The sequence below is a fragment of the Staurois parvus genome, unplaced genomic scaffold, assembly GCF_062004578.1.
Source record: "Staurois parvus isolate SC_StPar_1 unplaced genomic scaffold, SC_StPar_1.0 ptg000151l, whole genome shotgun sequence".
In the NCBI taxonomy this organism is placed as follows: Eukaryota; Metazoa; Chordata; class Amphibia; order Anura; family Ranidae; genus Staurois; species Staurois parvus.
In genome coordinates this window covers 11,454,089-11,471,812 of record NW_028317947.1, presented here as the reverse complement: position 1 = coordinate 11,471,812, position 17,724 = coordinate 11,454,089, and the positions used below count along the sequence as shown (strand labels likewise).

General features: G+C 41.5%; 1 protein-coding gene across 1 annotated transcript; it reads left to right on the top strand.

Moving 5' to 3' along the window:
- Positions 1-516: 516 nt before the first annotated feature.
- Positions 517-15,642, top strand: LOC149464471 (keratin, type I cytoskeletal 19-like). Its single transcript, XM_089674438.1, has 8 exons — positions 517-1,010; positions 3,193-3,275; positions 4,772-4,928; positions 5,252-5,413; positions 5,493-5,618; positions 11,075-11,295; positions 13,482-13,510; positions 15,384-15,642. The coding sequence occupies exons 1-8, from the start codon at positions 588-590 to the stop codon at positions 15,464-15,466; spliced, it is 1,284 nt and encodes a 427-aa protein (XP_089530564.1). The 5' UTR covers positions 517-587; the 3' UTR covers positions 15,467-15,642.
- The last annotated feature ends 2,082 nt before the right edge of the window (positions 15,643-17,724 follow it).

Sequence of the window (17,724 nt, the reverse complement as noted above, 5' to 3'; positions counted from 1 at the left end):
ATGTTAAATCACTTGTCTTTTCTGTGTCTCCAAAACAGATACATTTCAATCAAGTAAGACTTGGCAGAAACTGTCAGAAAACAGTGAATGCTTATATTGTGTTCTGCTAATTCTATCACCACCTCAGTAATATATACAAGAAAAATAGTTTAAAAAAAATTATCTGCAAATCTTAATCTTCAAATTGCCAGTGTTGCCTCTTATTCACTCATTGAAATGTGCAAGGTTATGTACACACGCCAATGGGAATTCATATTTACTTTTTACCAGTGAAAGATGAACTTGATGCTGAGTTTGTGCCCTGAAGGAAAAAAAACTGCTTGAGAGTGCAGTCTTTGTTCCCAGAGAAAACAAGAGAATGAAACTCCGATACGCATCTGCAAGAGAGGAATCCAAGATAAGTACAGTTTGGAAAGGTATCACAATGGCTTAGTTCCAAGTAGGAGGACACATCAAACAACTACATAACTTCACCATGGTAACATCAGTTGAGGAGAGAATATAGGGTGCCCAGGTGAACTCTTAGCACCAATTCCAACAGGTGACTTCCTATCAGTACACTGCTCCATCTATCCATCAGGACCACCATGAGTTATAGCTATGCACACAGCGGCTCTTCCAGGGCTGGAAGTGGTTTCTCATCTCGAATTTCTAGTGGTGTCTTGGGGTCATCAAGTGTGCATGGAGGGTATTCTGGCCCTGTTGTTTCTCACTCAACCTCTAGGTTGATGTCTTCTGGATCTAGTGGTGGCTCCTCTTTCATTGGTGCTGGCAGCTCTGGCTTTGGTGCCAGCCATACAGATGGAGTTCTCTCTGGAAATGAAAAGTACACTATGCAAAACCTCAACGACCGCCTGTCTAATTACTTGGATAAGGTGAAGTCTTTGGAAGATGCCAATACGGAGCTAGAGCACAAGATTCATGACTGGTATGAGAAGCAAGGATCAGTCACTGTGCGTGAACAAAACTATTCTCCCTACTGGACAACAATAGAGGAGTTGCGTGAAAAGGTAACATAACCTTCTAACGTTTTTGACATAACTTTTATAATTAGTAAACAGACATTTTTATTTCATATGTTTGTTTATAGCAGGTTACCTATCAATGTATAAAAGTCCCATAACATCAAGAGTATGGGATTTTATTGTCAGGGTTTAAAATCTGAGAACAATCTTCAAATTTGCCCAGAAGCAGATGTCAATAAAAATAGACAATAGTAGTTCATGACAATCTTCTGGCAAATATCTGGTGGCCTGTGAAGTAATCATAATTGTGAATCCCTTGGACAATTATATGGTTACATTGACAGTATAGCAGGAGCTTATAAGGGAACATGCAGAGTTGTAGCCATCCTGGGGTTGTTTATTCCTCCACAGGACATCAGTGTGGCTGTTTCCTGTTCTGAATACATCAAGACTCATCAGCAGGAATGCATTAATTGCATAAAATAATATAATTTAGATATGATTGATTTCCACTGTACTCTAACTTTTTCCATTTTTAAATAACATATATTTAGGTACTTTCAAGATTTATATCCATGGTAAAAGCATGGAGCCTATGTTTCTTCAAACTGGGTCCACTTTTGGGGACATAGGAGAGAGGGGTCAAAAGCAAGTAACTAAATTGATAAAAGGGAAGCAAACTCGTATTTACAAGGGACGAATGGAAAAACTTGAAAGTTCAGAAAAAATACATCATAAAAAGGCTTAAATAACATGTTTCAATATCTCTGAGGTCAGTATAAAGATTTGGCAGAATAGCCAAAGGATAGTACAAAAGGCGACATTAGTTATGTATGATGGAAGGAGATTTTTTCCCATCAGTTTAGGAAGGAAGTCTTTATAGCAAGTGTGCTGCACCTGTGGAATGCTTTACTGAATGAGATAGTAGTGGCAAAAACAACAATGCAATGTAAATACAACCGATTGCTTCCTTGCGGATATTAACATTTAAAGTTATTCTGTTAAAGGCCAATATAGCAATATTTTTTTATAATGTGGCAAATTTGGCAAGTTGGCTTGGAGGGGGTGAATTTTTTTGCCTTCCTTTAAACCCAAACTCTAGATGTTGTCAGAGGTTGAACTTGACAGAAATCAGTGCATCAGTTTCAACCTAACTGACTATGTCACTGGTGCCTTTCAGAGTTACAAACTATAAATTTATGAGGGGAACTATTTTGAAATTATCTGGCCTCTTTCACAGATGCTACCGGAGAGGATTCCCCCAGAGAAGATACATTAAAGTGCCAATCAGATCAAAAACACTCTGTAGAGATATATGTCTTGTTGGCTTAGAAATGTCCCAAAATATCTCAGAGAGGGCTTGACTATGTGTCTGGGTAGAGTGACATCTGGCTTAAAGCTGAGTTTCATGTATTTTTTTTTGCATAGTTACATTGGTCCAACTTAGACCAATGTAAGTATACATGTACCATACCTGGACGATCCCTGTAGAAGCAGAGAATCACTTTTGTAGCCACCCTACTACAGCGGTCCTCTTGTCTTCTTGGTCCATTGCCAAGCGGTTGCCCTGATGTATAGAGGGTCTCCAGTTCGGGTGCCATTTAGAAAATGCACTGTATTTTCTCAATGAATACAAGGTGCTCCCAGCTTAGAAAAGAAGGAGATCATGATTTCACAACCCTTCCCCTCCCATCAGAGAATGCATGAATGCATGGGACCCCAAAGACACAGCATCTGACAGCTACTACAATAATTCTCGGCTTCCAAGGGTATCAGCCATGTATGGAATATGTATACTTACATTAGTCCAAGCTGGTCCAATGTAACTAAGCAGAAAAAAAGCTGAAATTCATCATTACCTGGCTTGTAAAATTCTTTCAGGAGCAGCTGCTGGGAGCTCCTAACAAACTTTCCCAGGAATCAAGGCAGAAGCCCAATTTTGTTTGAAAATGGATGGATTTAGACAAAAAGCGGTGGGGTATAGGTGGAGTTCTGTAGACCAGCTGGAATGGCTGACAACCCTTCATGAGGATGAGGATTTCAAGTACTGTGTTGTCAACACAAGCAGAAAATTAGAAGCACATTGGATTTCTGAAAGATCACTACTTGCAATTGATAAGACATGGGGGAAATGTGAATGTATTGAATGGTTTTTGTTTTGTTTTTTTATTATTTGCTTTGATTTATAAAATACTGTATGAGGATCCAAATGGTGTAATTCTTACAGATCCAGACTTCTACAGCTGAGAACAATCAAGTCACCTTAGGAATGGACAATGCTCGCTTGGCTGCGGATGATTTTAAACTCAAGTAAGTTCATGTAAATTTTCTTAAAGGGGATGTATGGTCTTATCACAATTTTTTCAGCTTGATGTAAATATTCTTATTAGTACATGGTAGCTTGTTTTTATTTATTTTTTTTGTATGTAATTTTTTACTCATTACATAGGCTCTGCTTCCTGCTTTGCAGTACATGCTACAGAGTGGTTGGGCTTTACTTTTCCTTCTAACAAATCAGGATATGAACTGGCTGACTCATTCACAACAAAGCGGCTGATAGCTTATCTTGAGAGCAATTATGAGAGCTAAACCGGTCTTAGATGGTTTGAATCTCATCTGGTTCAGCAGGGACTGGTGATTAGAACTATCTATGGCCAGGCTGATTGTACCCAATTCAGTTGTACGACTTGGGTACAACCAGCCTGTCGGACTTTTCATGTGATTATTACCAGCGGCTATAGCCGCTAGCAATAATCATTGTGTTCTCCTGGCAGGGACAGCTCCCCCTTGCCCATCCACCAGGAGAACACAATAGCTCTGCAGGAGGGACACTGACTGTGTTGATGGGGAATTGAGCAATTTTCTTCCCTGCACCCTGTGGTCGCAGGAGAGAAAATCACAGTATGTGACCGACTCTTTACATCAACCCAATCAACAGTCAGCTTTTGTGTTCTCCCGGCAGTGGATGGCACGGGGGAGCCGTCCCAGCTGTGAGAACACAATAATTATTGCTAGTGGCTATAGCCGCTGGAAATAATCACATGCACAATCCGACAGGCTGGTTGTACCCAAGTCATGCAACAATCGAATTGAGTACAATCAGCCTAGCCATAGATGGGTTGAATATCCCTGCTGCAAAAAGTGAAAAACATGAAAGAGCAAGCATGTGGAAAGTCATTAAAAGTCACTTTAAGGACAACAGTTTGCTAATACCTCAAAAACAGTGCCCACTGAATATGCATTCTACTTCACATTAAATGCGCATGTGTTGTGCAGAGAAGCAGGGGCGGACTGACCATTTGGAAACTCAGGCACTGCCCGAGGGCTCGGGGTCATTAGGGGGCCCCATGAGATGCCCTTGGTACCTTTTTCATAGGCTTTTTTGAGTTTGGGCAAGGACACAGGGGCCCCATGATCCCCTATTGCCCGGGGGCCCCATGAGTTGTCAGTCCACCCCTGCAGAGAAGAACACAATTTTATTTTCAAATTCATTGCTTCTTGCTTCACATCAGAACATTTCGAATTTATAAAAAAAAACTGTATATTGACTGATCACTAGCATCAAAATTCCATCTTAGACTTGATAACTCAAAATGCAATCTTATGCATGTAAAATGACACGCAAAGTCTTTAAAACAGACAATACTTTAACTGGGCAGAAGATGCTTTCCTATGAAAGACACAGAGCTTATAGCTTATTAAAAAAAAACTTTAGGTGCTTATTATGGTAAGTTAAAATCATGACCTTAGTTGCCTGCTACTGGACAGCTTTATACATTCTAAGGCCACAATCTTGCTGCCTTCAGGTATGAGAATGAGCTACACCTGCGAATGGGAGTCGAAGCAGATATTCAGGGCTTGAGAAGGGTGTTGGATGAATTAACACTTTCCAGATCTGACCTGGAGTTGCAGATCGAGAATCTGAAGGAAGAGTTGGCCTACATAAAGAAGAATCATGAGGAGGTGAGGGTTTTTGGGTTTTGTACACAGGAGGAAAATAAATGGTATAGTAACTAGAGGTGTCCATGTACCTTGGAGACCCAACTCTGACTCTGATTAAATGTTTGTCTTTGACTTCATCAGTAGACCATTGGTGTGTTTTTATCAGCTGGAAAAGTTTTTAAAGCTCACCAATGTATTATACAACATTGTATATATGGCAGAAAGAAGTCATGAAACTCTGGTAAATTATATAATAAATTAACTGGAATTAATTATTTGTGAGTTGTTCTTATAGACCATATTCCAGTAGATGCTTCCATTCATATTTATTCCTCTTTGTTCAGGAAATGAGTGACAAGGGCAAGCAGATGAGTGGAACGGTGAACGTGGAGATGGATGCAGCTCCAGGATCTGACCTATCCAAGGTCTTGAGTGACATGAGAGAGCAGTATGAATACATTGCCGAGAGGAACAGGAGGGATGCAGAGACATGGTTCTTAGCTCAGGTATGATTCTACCAAGGTTTATGGTTTCCTCATCCTCCTTTTTATAGAATGTAACTGCACGTTGTTTTTCCATTTATAGAGTGAATCTCTGCAGAAGGAAGTTGTGTCCAACACACAACAAGTCCATTCCAGCAAAACCGAATCCACAGAGTTGAGACGCACCATGCAAGGCATGGAGATTGAGCTGCAGTCACAGCACAGCATGGTGAGTCCACTTGAAATTAGAGAAATCAGACTTTGATGAGTTTAAGGATTTAGAAGTATTTACATGTCAAGGCAATTCTATCACTAAAATCAAAGTGCCCACCCACATGATTGCCTTACTGTTAAGATCTTGAGATATGGGGCTATCTACGAATCAAACGCTTTGTCAGCTCAAAGGACTGTAAAAACTTGACACCTTAGCACTAGGAAGTTGCAGAGAAGCTGGCTGCAGAAATACAAATGCAATGACCATTGTGCAACTCAGGCTGGATGTGGTGGTGCAGCTCTCCTCAGATTAGGGTGTAGCACCCTCCTAGATAGGTGCTAGGATTTGTAACTCTAATGCTGGCTCACTGTGTTCAGTGGAACTGTGTGTTTTTTGCTAGGTAAATTTAGCTTGCCTTGCTGTAACCATTGTGGTTGTGATTAGTGTGTTAAGAAAATTTAGTTCTGCTCACTGTATCCAGTGCAGCTGATTGATTAGGTCAGTTCACTGTTCTCAGCTGCTGCCAGCCTTATAGCTCCCTCTGCTTTCCAAAAATCAGTAGAACCAGGGGCGGACTGACAACTCATGGGGCCCCCGGGCAATAGGGGACCATGGGGCCCCTGTGTCCTTGCCTAAACTCAAAAAAGCCTATGAAAAAGGTACCAGGGGCATCTCATGGGGCCCCCTACTGGCCCCGGGCCCTCGGGCAGTGCCCGAGTTTCCAAATGGTCAGTCAGCCCCTGAGTAGAACTTTCTGGATTATAGGTATGGAGTTATGTAGATGACATCATGAATATTTACAGAGCTCTGGCCAATCCCAGGGAGCAGGGCTCTGAAGGCTGCTGGGCGACTGTAAATATTCTCTGAGCACACAGATCTCCGTGTCTATTCCTGCTCAGGATCTGTCTAGCCTGGAGCACAGCTGCACTCCAGGGCTACACTGCCATGTGTTTGCTATTCGTGAGGCCTCAGGTGGGTGACCTGAGGGCCTGGATGCTGAAGCTACAGAGAGCTGACTGAGGGGCTGACTGCTGAAGATCTAGTCTGGTATCACCGGAGATAGGTGTTGCTTGGAAGTTGGAAGGAGGCAACCAACTGAACCTGGACATTTGTGGGCACATACTTCTGTGAGAGATCTTAAAGACTTTTGGACTCTTCTTGTGCTAAAAAGTCAGCTGTGTGGGTTTGCTAAAGGGAACATCGGTTGATGTTCTGAAGTGCTCAGACTATCTAGTTCTCTGTGAAGGGACTCTGCTCTTGTTGCCTTAAAGGAAGAAGCTTGTGTGCTTCTTCTGCTTCCATTACAAAGCCAAGTCCACAGCAGTGGCGGACTGACCATTTGGAAACTCGGGCACTGCCGAGGGCCCAGGGTCAGTAGGGGGCCCCATAAGATGCCCCTGGTACCTTTTTCATAGGTTTTTTGAGTTTGGGCAAGGACACAGAGGCCTTGTGATCCCCTATTGCCCGGGGGGTCAGTAGGGGGCGCCATGAGATGCCCCTGGTATCTTTTTCATAGGCTTTTTTGAGTTTGGGCAAGGACACAGAGGCCCCATGATCCCCTATTGCCCGGGGGGCCCCATGAGTTGTCAGTCCACCCCTGGTCCACAGTTTACTATATGCAAGGCTTTCTGCTTCAGTTTTATAGAAAGGAGATCACTGTCCTCAATTTGTACATAGCTTGTGTCCAACTCAATTCCCTCTTCCCTAGTTCCTCAAAAATAAAAACAACAAAAACAACACCGCTAGACTGCTTATTGAAGAAAAGAGTGACTGTGTTCATGTGCAAGGCAATCCACTGGGGACGAACCTGGGCAAAATTTACAGAAGCTCCTATGGGAGTAAGTGCCACAGGCGAATCTTGGATTGTACAAATAACAAAACTGAAGGGCGCAAATGCCTAGCACATTATCTACATTACTTTATTAAAATATGAAAGATACAAATTATACTCACAAGCAAAAATGGATTGCTAGCATATCATGAATACAAAAATCAGAAGTATGCCCTCTAGCCTCATGGGACTAAACAGATGTCCATACCAGCTGACGCGTTTCAGGAGACCAACCTCTTCTTTGAGCAAAGATCACCTTCTGTTTTTGTTGTTCGTACTTTGTCAACTCCCTTCCTCTGAGTTAACAATCTTTGAAGTCACTAACAGGGGCAGACTGACAACTAATGGGGCCCCCGGGCAATAGGGGATCATGGGGCCCCTGTGTCCTTGCCCAAACTCAAAAAAGCCTATGAAAAAGGTGCTAGAGGCATCTCATGGGGCCCCCTTTTGACCCCGGGCCCTCGGGCAGTGCCCGAGTTTCCAAATGGTCAGTCCGCCCCTGGTCACTAACCCTACTAATACAATTATGCCTGAACCAAACTGCATCCAGAGATGTACTCATAACTCTATAAGTGGGTCGATTCTGACAGCACTTACAGACCAGAATTCAGTCATGTTTGGGAAAGAGATTTGAAAGTGGAACGCCACCCTTACTGTCAAAAATAAAACTTTTAAAATTCTAAAACATGTCCCTGTAAAAAAGACTGGCTTGTAGGGAAAGTTCCCCCTACACTGCTGCTCTCCGGGGGTCACCATCTTGAATTGAGATTTACGTAGACACAGCACAGAGATCTTTGCCAGGTCTATGGGATCAGGCAGATCAGAGCCCTGCAGCGTATTTGTGCATGCGCTGGACCCCCTACGCATGTGCAGATGTAAACTCGCAGAGACCTCATGCCATTTTTGCACATGCATGAAATCCCACAAGCTGCCTCCTGGGATGCATGATGTAGAAATTCCTGGAGGCATATGCATGCGTGGAAATTCTGCAAAGGATCCCAGAGTAACCTGTGGCATTCCTGTGCATGTGCGGGGTCCTGGCATGTCTTCCTTGCCTATGCGAGAATGAAGGACCTGTACTTGAGGAAAAAATTATTAATTATTATTATTTTTTTTTTATTGTGTTATAGGAAAGGGTTGGAGCCAGGAGACATTAGAAAAATGGTCCACATTATTATACAGGATTTATATAGCGCCAACAGTTTACTCAGCGCTTTACAATATAACGGGAGACAATACAGTCACAATACAGTTCAATACAAGAGGGTTAGGAGGGCCTGATCCTGGGAGCTTACAATCTAAGTCCACATTAAACAATTTAAGTCCTCATGCACACTGGACATTTTTACAGTGGCTGTTTTTGGCTTTTGACTTTTTTTTCTACAGCCAGTAAACTCGCCAGTGTGTTGTCCTATATGTCCATGCACACATAGACTGGAATCAACTTTTTTTTTGCAGGGGCGTTTTTTGGCTGGAAAAAACCCAGAACTAGTGAGCTTCTAGAGTTTTTTTAGCTGTAAAAATGCTCTAATGCTGAAAAAATGCATCAAAATGAGGTAAACGTGGCAAAACTTGGTAAATCGTGGCAAACCAGAGTTCTTGGATGATTTTTTACCCCCCAAAAGTTTTTTTTTTGGTTAAAAAAATGCAAACGTGAAAAAACGTGAATAAACATGGCTAAATGCTAATACAAAAGCGCTAAAAAAATGCTGAAAAACTCACGTTTTTAATGTGACTTTACACAGCTAACGTTACCAGCGTTATTAAAACGCCCCGTGTGCATGGAACTACTGATACACAATGGAAAACTATCTTCTCTCTCACACACTTTCGCAATCTCAACCTCACTCCAAGAATCAGATTACAAACTCCTATCTTACTGGTACTACACAAAGCAAAATTCCATGAAATCTTTCCTGCATAACGTCCAACATGCTGGAGCGGTTCTAACCAATGGGACGTCTTATGGACCTGCCCCAAAATGGGGTCATTTTAGCAAACAGTTATTCCAATATTTTCTAAATGATCTAACTTAGTGACTGTTGACAACCCTTGTTTTTCCTTCTGCATCTGAATGACCTCAACAAATATATTAGAAAAATCACAACCTATAATTCTACTATGATGATTATTCTGAAAAAGAGCCATATACCCCTGGAAAAGCTATATACCCCTACTCACTGGACTGATATAGAAAGCTAAACAAATGATTTTCCTACTAGCTCCTGCTAGCACAAATCCTCCCTCCAACCCACATCCCTTTGTCCTAGCACAAATCATCTCCCCCCAGCCAAATCCCTCCTTCCAACAAGCTCCCGCCCATTAATACCCCCCCATCCCCCTTGCCCAGATCAAATCCTCTTTCCCTCTAAATGTCCCCCCCAAAAAAAAAATCCTCTACCCCCCACCCCCAGTACAAATCCTCTCCTCAAATCCCCCCTCCCAATGCAAATCTCCCCATCACTCCTTCCAACAGAATCTTCTTTTCCTTCAAATCCCCATCCCTCTTCCCAGGACAAATCCACTCACCCAAAGCACCAACTGTTGTACCTCTCCCCCCAGGTGATTGTGTCCCCCAAGTAAATTCCCCTTCCCTCTCTGAACTGTACTCCTTAATCATTATGCATACATTTAATTAATGCTACTAAAATGACTATCCAAAAATTCTGAAGACAGGACTGGTGCAGAGAACTACTATACAGGACTGGTGCAGAGAACTGAACATTATTTGTGATATGGAAAACCTTACTATGCCCCTTTGTAACCAAGACAAGGAAAAAAGGATATCTATTTAATATCCCTGGCTCGTCTTCAGCTATTCATTCAATATAACTGGCTCATGACCCCATCTCACTGAGCCACCTCAGAAAGAATCTAGAAACCCACCTGCCTTTTTCTCATTACTTTCATTTTTTCCACGATACATTGCATGGCAACTTTCTAGGGACCAAAAAAGGTAATTCCCACACTTTCCACCAAAAAACCCCCCAATAGTTTGATCCTATTATGGTAAGATTCACTGTTCTTTTAACATTATATTATGCTTTAGATGTATGTTAAAGCTGCAGAAGCTCTCTATGAACTAAAATACAGTATTTCGTGATCCTGACGGTCCCTTACTAATTAAAGGTCTAGAAAGTAGTTAATTGAGTCACTGTCTTAAGCATTACTGATGACAGTAGTGTAGCTAAAAGTACTATGGGTTCCAGTGCAAATTGTGGACCCAGACCCCCTCATACAGGGCTTTCACACAAACTGGTCCCACAAATGTACATTTATAGAGTGTACCAAGCAACTGCTCCAGGGGACACCACTCTTCTGCCTTTTATTAACTTGACTTACATTAAAACTGGACTCCAATTTGCAGTAAAGTATTATTTTCTCCCCTGCCTCTAAAACCAGAGGGATTGTAGATTAAAATATTACTTACATTATTCCTTGTCCCAACTATATTTGCACAAGGATCTCTGACCATGGATGGAAGAGTGGTGACTATAACCATGGGAACCTGCATAATAAAGAGTAAACATCCAAAGAATTTAAGCATCACTGGATATCTCAAAATACATCACAAAATACATTTCAGACTCAAAATACATTTCATTCAACAGTTCCTAATTATCTAATTTTGTCTCTTTAGAGAGCAGGACTGGAGGCTTCTATTTCTGAAACCGAGGGCCGTTATGCTGTTCAACTCCACCATATCCAATCTGTAATTGGCAGCCTTGAAGAACAGCTGACCAATCTGCGTTCTGACTTGGAACGTCAGAATATGGAGTACAAAGCACTTCTCGATATCAAGGCTCACCTGGAGGCCGAAATTTCTACTTACCGTAAACTGCTGGAGGAACACGATCAGAGGTAAATACAAAAAGTACTACAACTATCTACTGCAATATCTTTTATATTGATATATGTTTTAAACAGGTCAAAATTGAGATGGGCAGCACAAATTACACATATCAACAAAATTCTCCAATTACGCATATTTAGTCCGTACTCTATAGCTGTGTTGTATTAATCAGTTTCCATGTAGGGTGGCCAGTATAAGCTACCAAGTACTGAAAAAAGTCCAATCGGTGAATATTTTAAACCATGGAGGTCATATCACACTCAGCATTCTTTCAAAAATTAACCAATAACAGGACTGCTAAAAGCGTCAGAAAGAACAAATTCATGTGTTACTCCCTACTAGCTGGTTGAGTTCCATGTTGATCACTGGTGGAAATATTGGAAACGTAAGCTGCCAATTAGAGAGTCTTGTCTCACCAACCCAGCCAGTGAGGAAACAAGTATCTCTCCAACTTGTTTAGCCCAGTATAATGATACTGCTGCTGGTGCAACATGGCATGATCCTTTTGATGTGACCCTAGTTCAGCAAAATCATCCCTATTTAAAAAAAAATACCAGTTGTCACGATCGCACGATCGCCGCCACCAACATGCGACAATCGCATGACCGCGACCAACAATAATACGCGGCGTCAGACCCCAGACCTTCTCACCAAACTCATGACCAAAGGACCGGCCGATCTAAAACCGCGGTGTGACGCGCATAACAAGGCCATACCCAACTGCACCCTGCACAGCGATTGTCCAGCTAATGGGCTACAATAGGTGCCTGCAGCCTGAATGCGCTTGTTACTGGGTCGGGTTAATTACGCAACTAACCCTCTACTGCCACCACCACTTTTGTCGGAGACTGGGAAACTCCCGTTATCAATATACACCGTAATGGTTAAAATATTGATCTATGCAACACGGTCCGCAGGCCTGTTATACAGAGATTATAACAAACAATAGCGTCTCTTCAAAGGCAGGAATTCGTGAATTGCAAGTAAGCGCTTAGAAACAGTTTAACACTTTCAGAAAGAGAGGTTTATTACTAAAAGAGTCAAACAGGTGCAATTAAATATTTACAAAAAGATGTAACTAAGATATATATTTATATATAGATAAAGACCCACAACACAGCAAAGAGATAATAGGAAGGAAGTTAAAGGGTTAAGTTACTTGCCAATACGCCTTGGTTTGTAAGCAGATCCAGGTTGCAGAGCGGAAAGGGTCTTTGATCTCCTGTTGTTACGGTGTTAATATTAGGAGATGTTTTTTGCTTAGCTTTAGGCTTGCTAGCCTGTCTTTTTAAAAATCCCCCTGCAAGGGGGGTGGCTCTGAATACTCGCCACTACGCTGTTCTGGGAGGGGTCAGTCGGGGAATTAGAACCAACATCTGTCATAATCCATGACATGAAACATAGGGGAAAAACCTGACTTGAGGAATGTTCATTTAATTCTGTCATCTTTAACTGTTTTGTGAGGTTACAATCTCTTTCGAATCCGGGGAGAAGCTGCCTTATCTGTTTTATAATGGGTGAGCCTACACAGTTCTGGGGTCAGTGCTTCCCAATGCTCTGATGAGCTGGCCTTATCATGACTTAGGTGAGGAAGGCTACACTTTCGCAGACTGCTCGGCACCGGACTAAGGATGCCTTAACCTACAGTTGACCGACACCATCTGTCACTGTGCCTCTCATGAAGGGAGGGGGTAGGGAATGAAGGACTGAGGAATACCTCCAATAGAAAAGGGGAACTCCGCGTCCAACTCTGATGAGCCAGTTTGCTACACCAGTCACTAGCTGGTGTATGAAAATATAGGTACGAAAAAGTATCAAAAACAAAGTTCACATGTATATGTGTCACACTTAAAAGGACAGCAATAATTACTGCAAAGGTGACCCAGGACCTGAACCAGGGTCTAGCAAAGCTAATGAAAATAGATTGTTATGCTCTGTTTGGCTGTTTTTGTGATTTTAAGTTGGTTGAAAGCGGTTGAACTACCTGAAAACCATTTTATATACACCTAGCATAAGGTTGGTCACACATAGGCTGGTGGTTGCAAGTGATGGCTTCGATTCAAGCATCACTTGTGGGTACTAGCTGGGGATTGAGGTCTGTATTTTTACTGGTGCCATAAATAAGCTCCTTAATAACACAAAATAGATTTGTTTGAAAACTTCAACCACTAACTGTTCTCTTTTCATTCCACAGCATTGGCGCTTCTCATAAGGAGAGTGCAGGTAACTGACTGTAATCTTTAAACTGAAATCTTGAAATGTAGCTGCAGGCTGATTTTAATTTAGCTAGAAAGACACAGCAATGGCAGCTGTCAGTGAGGATACAACAGTCATTTATTACTAGAAAACAACAGGTCACTGAGAGTTCTGCATTTTTCTGAAATGTCTCTGCATACAGAGTATGAAAAAGTTAAAAAGAAGCTTTGTTCTTCAAGCTGCGCAAACCTTTACACTCGACACTACTTTATTAGGTACACCTTGCTAGTACCAGGTTGGAACCCCTTTTGCCTTCAGAACTGCCTTAATTCTTTGTGGCATAGATTCAACAAGGTGTTGGAAACATTCTTCAGAGATTTTGGTCCATATTTACATGAGTTACTGTTGCTTTTCTATCACCTCAAACCAGTCTGCCCATCCTCCTCTGACTTCTGACATCATCAGGCATTTTCGTCCACACAATTGACAATCACTTTTCTCTTTTTCAGACCATTCTTTGTGAACCCTAGAGATGGTTGTGCGTGAAAGTCCCAGCAATTTTTGAAATACTCAGACCAGCCCCTTCTAGCACCAAAAACCATGCCACGTTCAAAGTCACTTAAATCCCCTTTCTTCCCCATTCTGATGCTCAGTTTGAACTTCAGCAAGTTGTCTTCACCATGTCAAGATGCCTAAATGCATTGAGTTGCTGCCATGTAATTGGCTGATTAGCAGTTTGTGTTACCCAGCAATTGAACAGGTGTACCTAATAAAGTGACCAGTGAATGTACATGCTAAACATGCTATACATATCAAACACTATTATAACATAATAGATATCATAATGCTGATTTAACATTCTGCAGCCTTGCTGGACTTTTTTTTCATGTTACAGAAGCACTGTTGCACTTACAAACATATTTTAATATTTTTAAACAGCTTGGCCTCTCTACCTAGACATATGAGTCCAGGTACCTAGGACAGTATTGTATGAGTGCGGCTGGAGGAAAGCAAGTAGAAAACTAGACTGTAGAAAAATCCCATGGTGCCATAAGTTATTGCTTCTGAACTCTTTGGGAACAGGATACCTAATAAGAACAAAAGGTTTGCAGATAACCCCCACCATGCCACCCTTTTCCATGCTGACACCTCTTTCTGGGAGCACTAATTACCTTTGACTACTACAGGTACTCAACAGTGTTATTCCTTTGTAATTCCACTCCCAAAGTACCCAACCACAGTGAAAAAGGGTTTGGGGCTGGTATCAATTTGCTAGGGAACTGCATTTTCACTATCTATGCCAAATGCCTTGTGTGCTAAGCCAGTATCTCAAAGTGTTTGTGGTTAAGAATTAATACCTTAAGACCCTTTGTAGTTAATCATCCTCTTCAGCATGCCATAATGGAGAAGGTCTGTACCAGGAAAAAACTTTCCATTATGCAAAAATGGCCTTCTTTTTAGTCAATATAAGTTGTGCTTTTGGCATGATCAGAGCAGGATTGCTCAATTTCTCAGTAGGGTTAGATAGACCATGGCCAAGGGCACAATGGCTGCCAGGTGCATTAGCTAGGGCCTAGCATAGTGTGGTGACTGTATGGGCAGTAGGCTGTTATTAGGTGCCTGGCCTGGACGGAGGTCTTGGTGATCATCTAAGAAGGATGGAATTTGCAATATGGAAAATAAAGTTTGAAGTAAACCTTTGCCCGGCAAAGGTGCCCTAGGAGGTTGCCTCCGGGCTGAAAATGTATGAATCCAGCCCTGGTTTACAATGTAGACAGGGATAATCGAACTTTTTTTAATTAGAACTCCTTTTTTCCTTATTACTAAACCTCAACACAACTTCTACTATATGAATCCTGGGATTTGTAGAACCATGAATCTTTTCTTTTTGCCTTACTAGGGCCGGGTACAACCACTACTACTACTACTACGAAGGTTCAAACTGTTGTGAAACAAGAGGCTTCTCCAGCTGACAAAAAGTGAACAAAGACAAAATAACATCTGCTTCTGCATGCGCTTGAGCCTTGCGTTATGATCAGCTACTCAGAAGAATCCCTGCAGCACAGAAACCATATCATTTATGCAGTTTCTTGATTTTTTTATTACATTCACCAGCTCTATAATACGAAGATATACTCAATAAAGAACCATGCACCATTTCCAAAGTCTGATATATAATTTTTTCCTGTTACAGAGCTGATCATTATCCAGATTTTGATCCACAGAATTTGTTTTGTTGGGTTAGAAAATGTGCACACCATTGTCTTAGAAAACACTTCATCTATTTACAGCAATGATAGAGCTCAAACTAGGGGTTCATATTTACACCAACGTTTGGGGACTTGACCTAATAAGATTGATGACCACTTCAGACCCAGAACTGAATAAAGTTGGTAAAAATGTTGCAATAACTCATCAGTTGGGACTAGGCACAACCAACAATTTGTGTGCACATGGTTCAAAAAATGTGGTCACAAATATTTCTACATTAGGTGGGACTGGTTTTGATGACCTGTGCTATTTTGACTGTTCTTAAACAACATCTGTGAAGGAATACAGATATTTAAATATCAACAATACTAAATGGCTGTCAGAACACACCACTAACCTTAGCATTTGCCCTTTCAGAGCCACTGGTAGAATACATATTGGCACCTGTAATTCCTCTACTTCCTGATAGAGCAGAATGCACACTGCCTTTCCTTGTCCCCCCTATACTGTATAATGTTCCAGGGCCTTGGAAGATCATCAAGAAAAACATTTGTACATAAATGGTCACCTTATGAAAGTCACTCTGCATATTCAAGTTACATGTTCTTCAAAATGGTGCTGGAAAGATGAGTACAAATGTAAGATCTATGTAATGACAGCCTATACCAGCCTTTCTCAACTTTTGCAACACAGAGGTACCCTTGAAATAACTTTCTAATCTCAGTGAACCTCTGCAAAAAATTACAAGCACAAGATAGCTAACAGTATAGGCCAGAGTTTCCAATCAGGGTTCCATGGAACTCTAGGGTTCCTCCAGGGGTTGCTAGGGTTTCCTTTAGCAATGAGCAATGTCTGCCTCTCAGATAAGTTCCCACTGACACCACTGATCTTTTTAGCTATCTGTAAGGGAGAATTCTTCCCAATGGCCACAAGCGTAAGGATTATTCTTCCCACTGACCATCATGGTAATGTATCATGAGTTATGATCTCATCAATGATGGTCAGTGGGAAGAATGATCCTTACGCTTGTGGCCATTGGGTAAAATTGCCCCTTACAGATAGCTAAAGAGATCAGTGGTGTCAGTGGGAACTTATCTGAGAGGCAGACATTGCTCATTGTTCAATGAATCCCTAGCAACCTCTGGAGGAACCCTAGAGTTCCATGAAACCCTGGTTGGGAAACCCTGGCCTATACTGTTAGCTATCTTGTTCTTCTGGTACTTTATTATTCTTCCCCTTCATAAAATGTCATCACTATATAAAGACCTGTAATAAAAAAAATGTCTCTCCATAAATCATTGTGGTATGGGCAGCCTATTAGTTTGGCCATAGCTCAGTAGAAGGTGGACATGTATTCTGATCAATTATTTGATGACCTAGGGATGCAAACGGACATGTGAAAATATAATTGGTTGAAAAACTACAGCTTTGTAGATCAGTTTTCTGGAGGTGATTATTCAGGAAAGATGAAGGAAGACTTAGAATCACCTGTTCTATGAGTAGTCTATACAGCCCATAGGCATGAGATGACAGCTGTTCCATCCAGATTGGGAAATGATTTCAAGTCTGTGCTGGCAAGTACACATACACTGACCAACAGATTTTGGAAAAAAAAATCATCTGGGCAGGTTACAAACCTGGTCCTAATCACCGTTGTGCTCCACTGAAGAACATAGCTAACACCTTTACTTCCCTTCTCTTTCTTTTCTATTGATAGAAATGTGTATGATCTGTTTATGATTGACTGTCACGGAGTTGATATATTACTTTGCATTACCAACAGAGAGCTAGAAAAAGGAATCCTGGCTGGATAATGGAGCAACCAAAGAAATCTGGTTTACCAAGTGTGCCTTCACACACTAGACTCTCATTACCAGCTTTTATTGGAACCCACAGGGGCATTTTCAAAAAGAACCATTGCCAAAACTTAGTTTATACTATTTACGTGGACCATCTGGCACTATGTCCATAAATATTTTATACTCTTAAAAGTTTTTTAGGCAGTGGTAGAAAAATTTGTGGGTTGGCAA

What these genes read in the sequence shown, in the direction of transcription:
- LOC149464471 (XM_089674438.1), top strand. Translation starts at nt 588, where the DNA reads ATGAGTTATAGCTATGCACACAGCGGCTCTTCCAGGGCTGGAAGTGGT. An exon ending in TAGAGGAGTTGCGTGAAAAG is followed by an intron (nt 1,011 to 3,192) that starts GTAACATAACCT and finishes TAATTCTTACAG; the next exon opens with ATCCAGACTTCTACAGCTGA. An exon ending in TGCAGTCACAGCACAGCATG is followed by an intron (nt 5,619 to 11,074) that starts GTGAGTCCACTT and finishes TTGTCTCTTTAG; the next exon opens with AGAGCAGGACTGGAGGCTTC.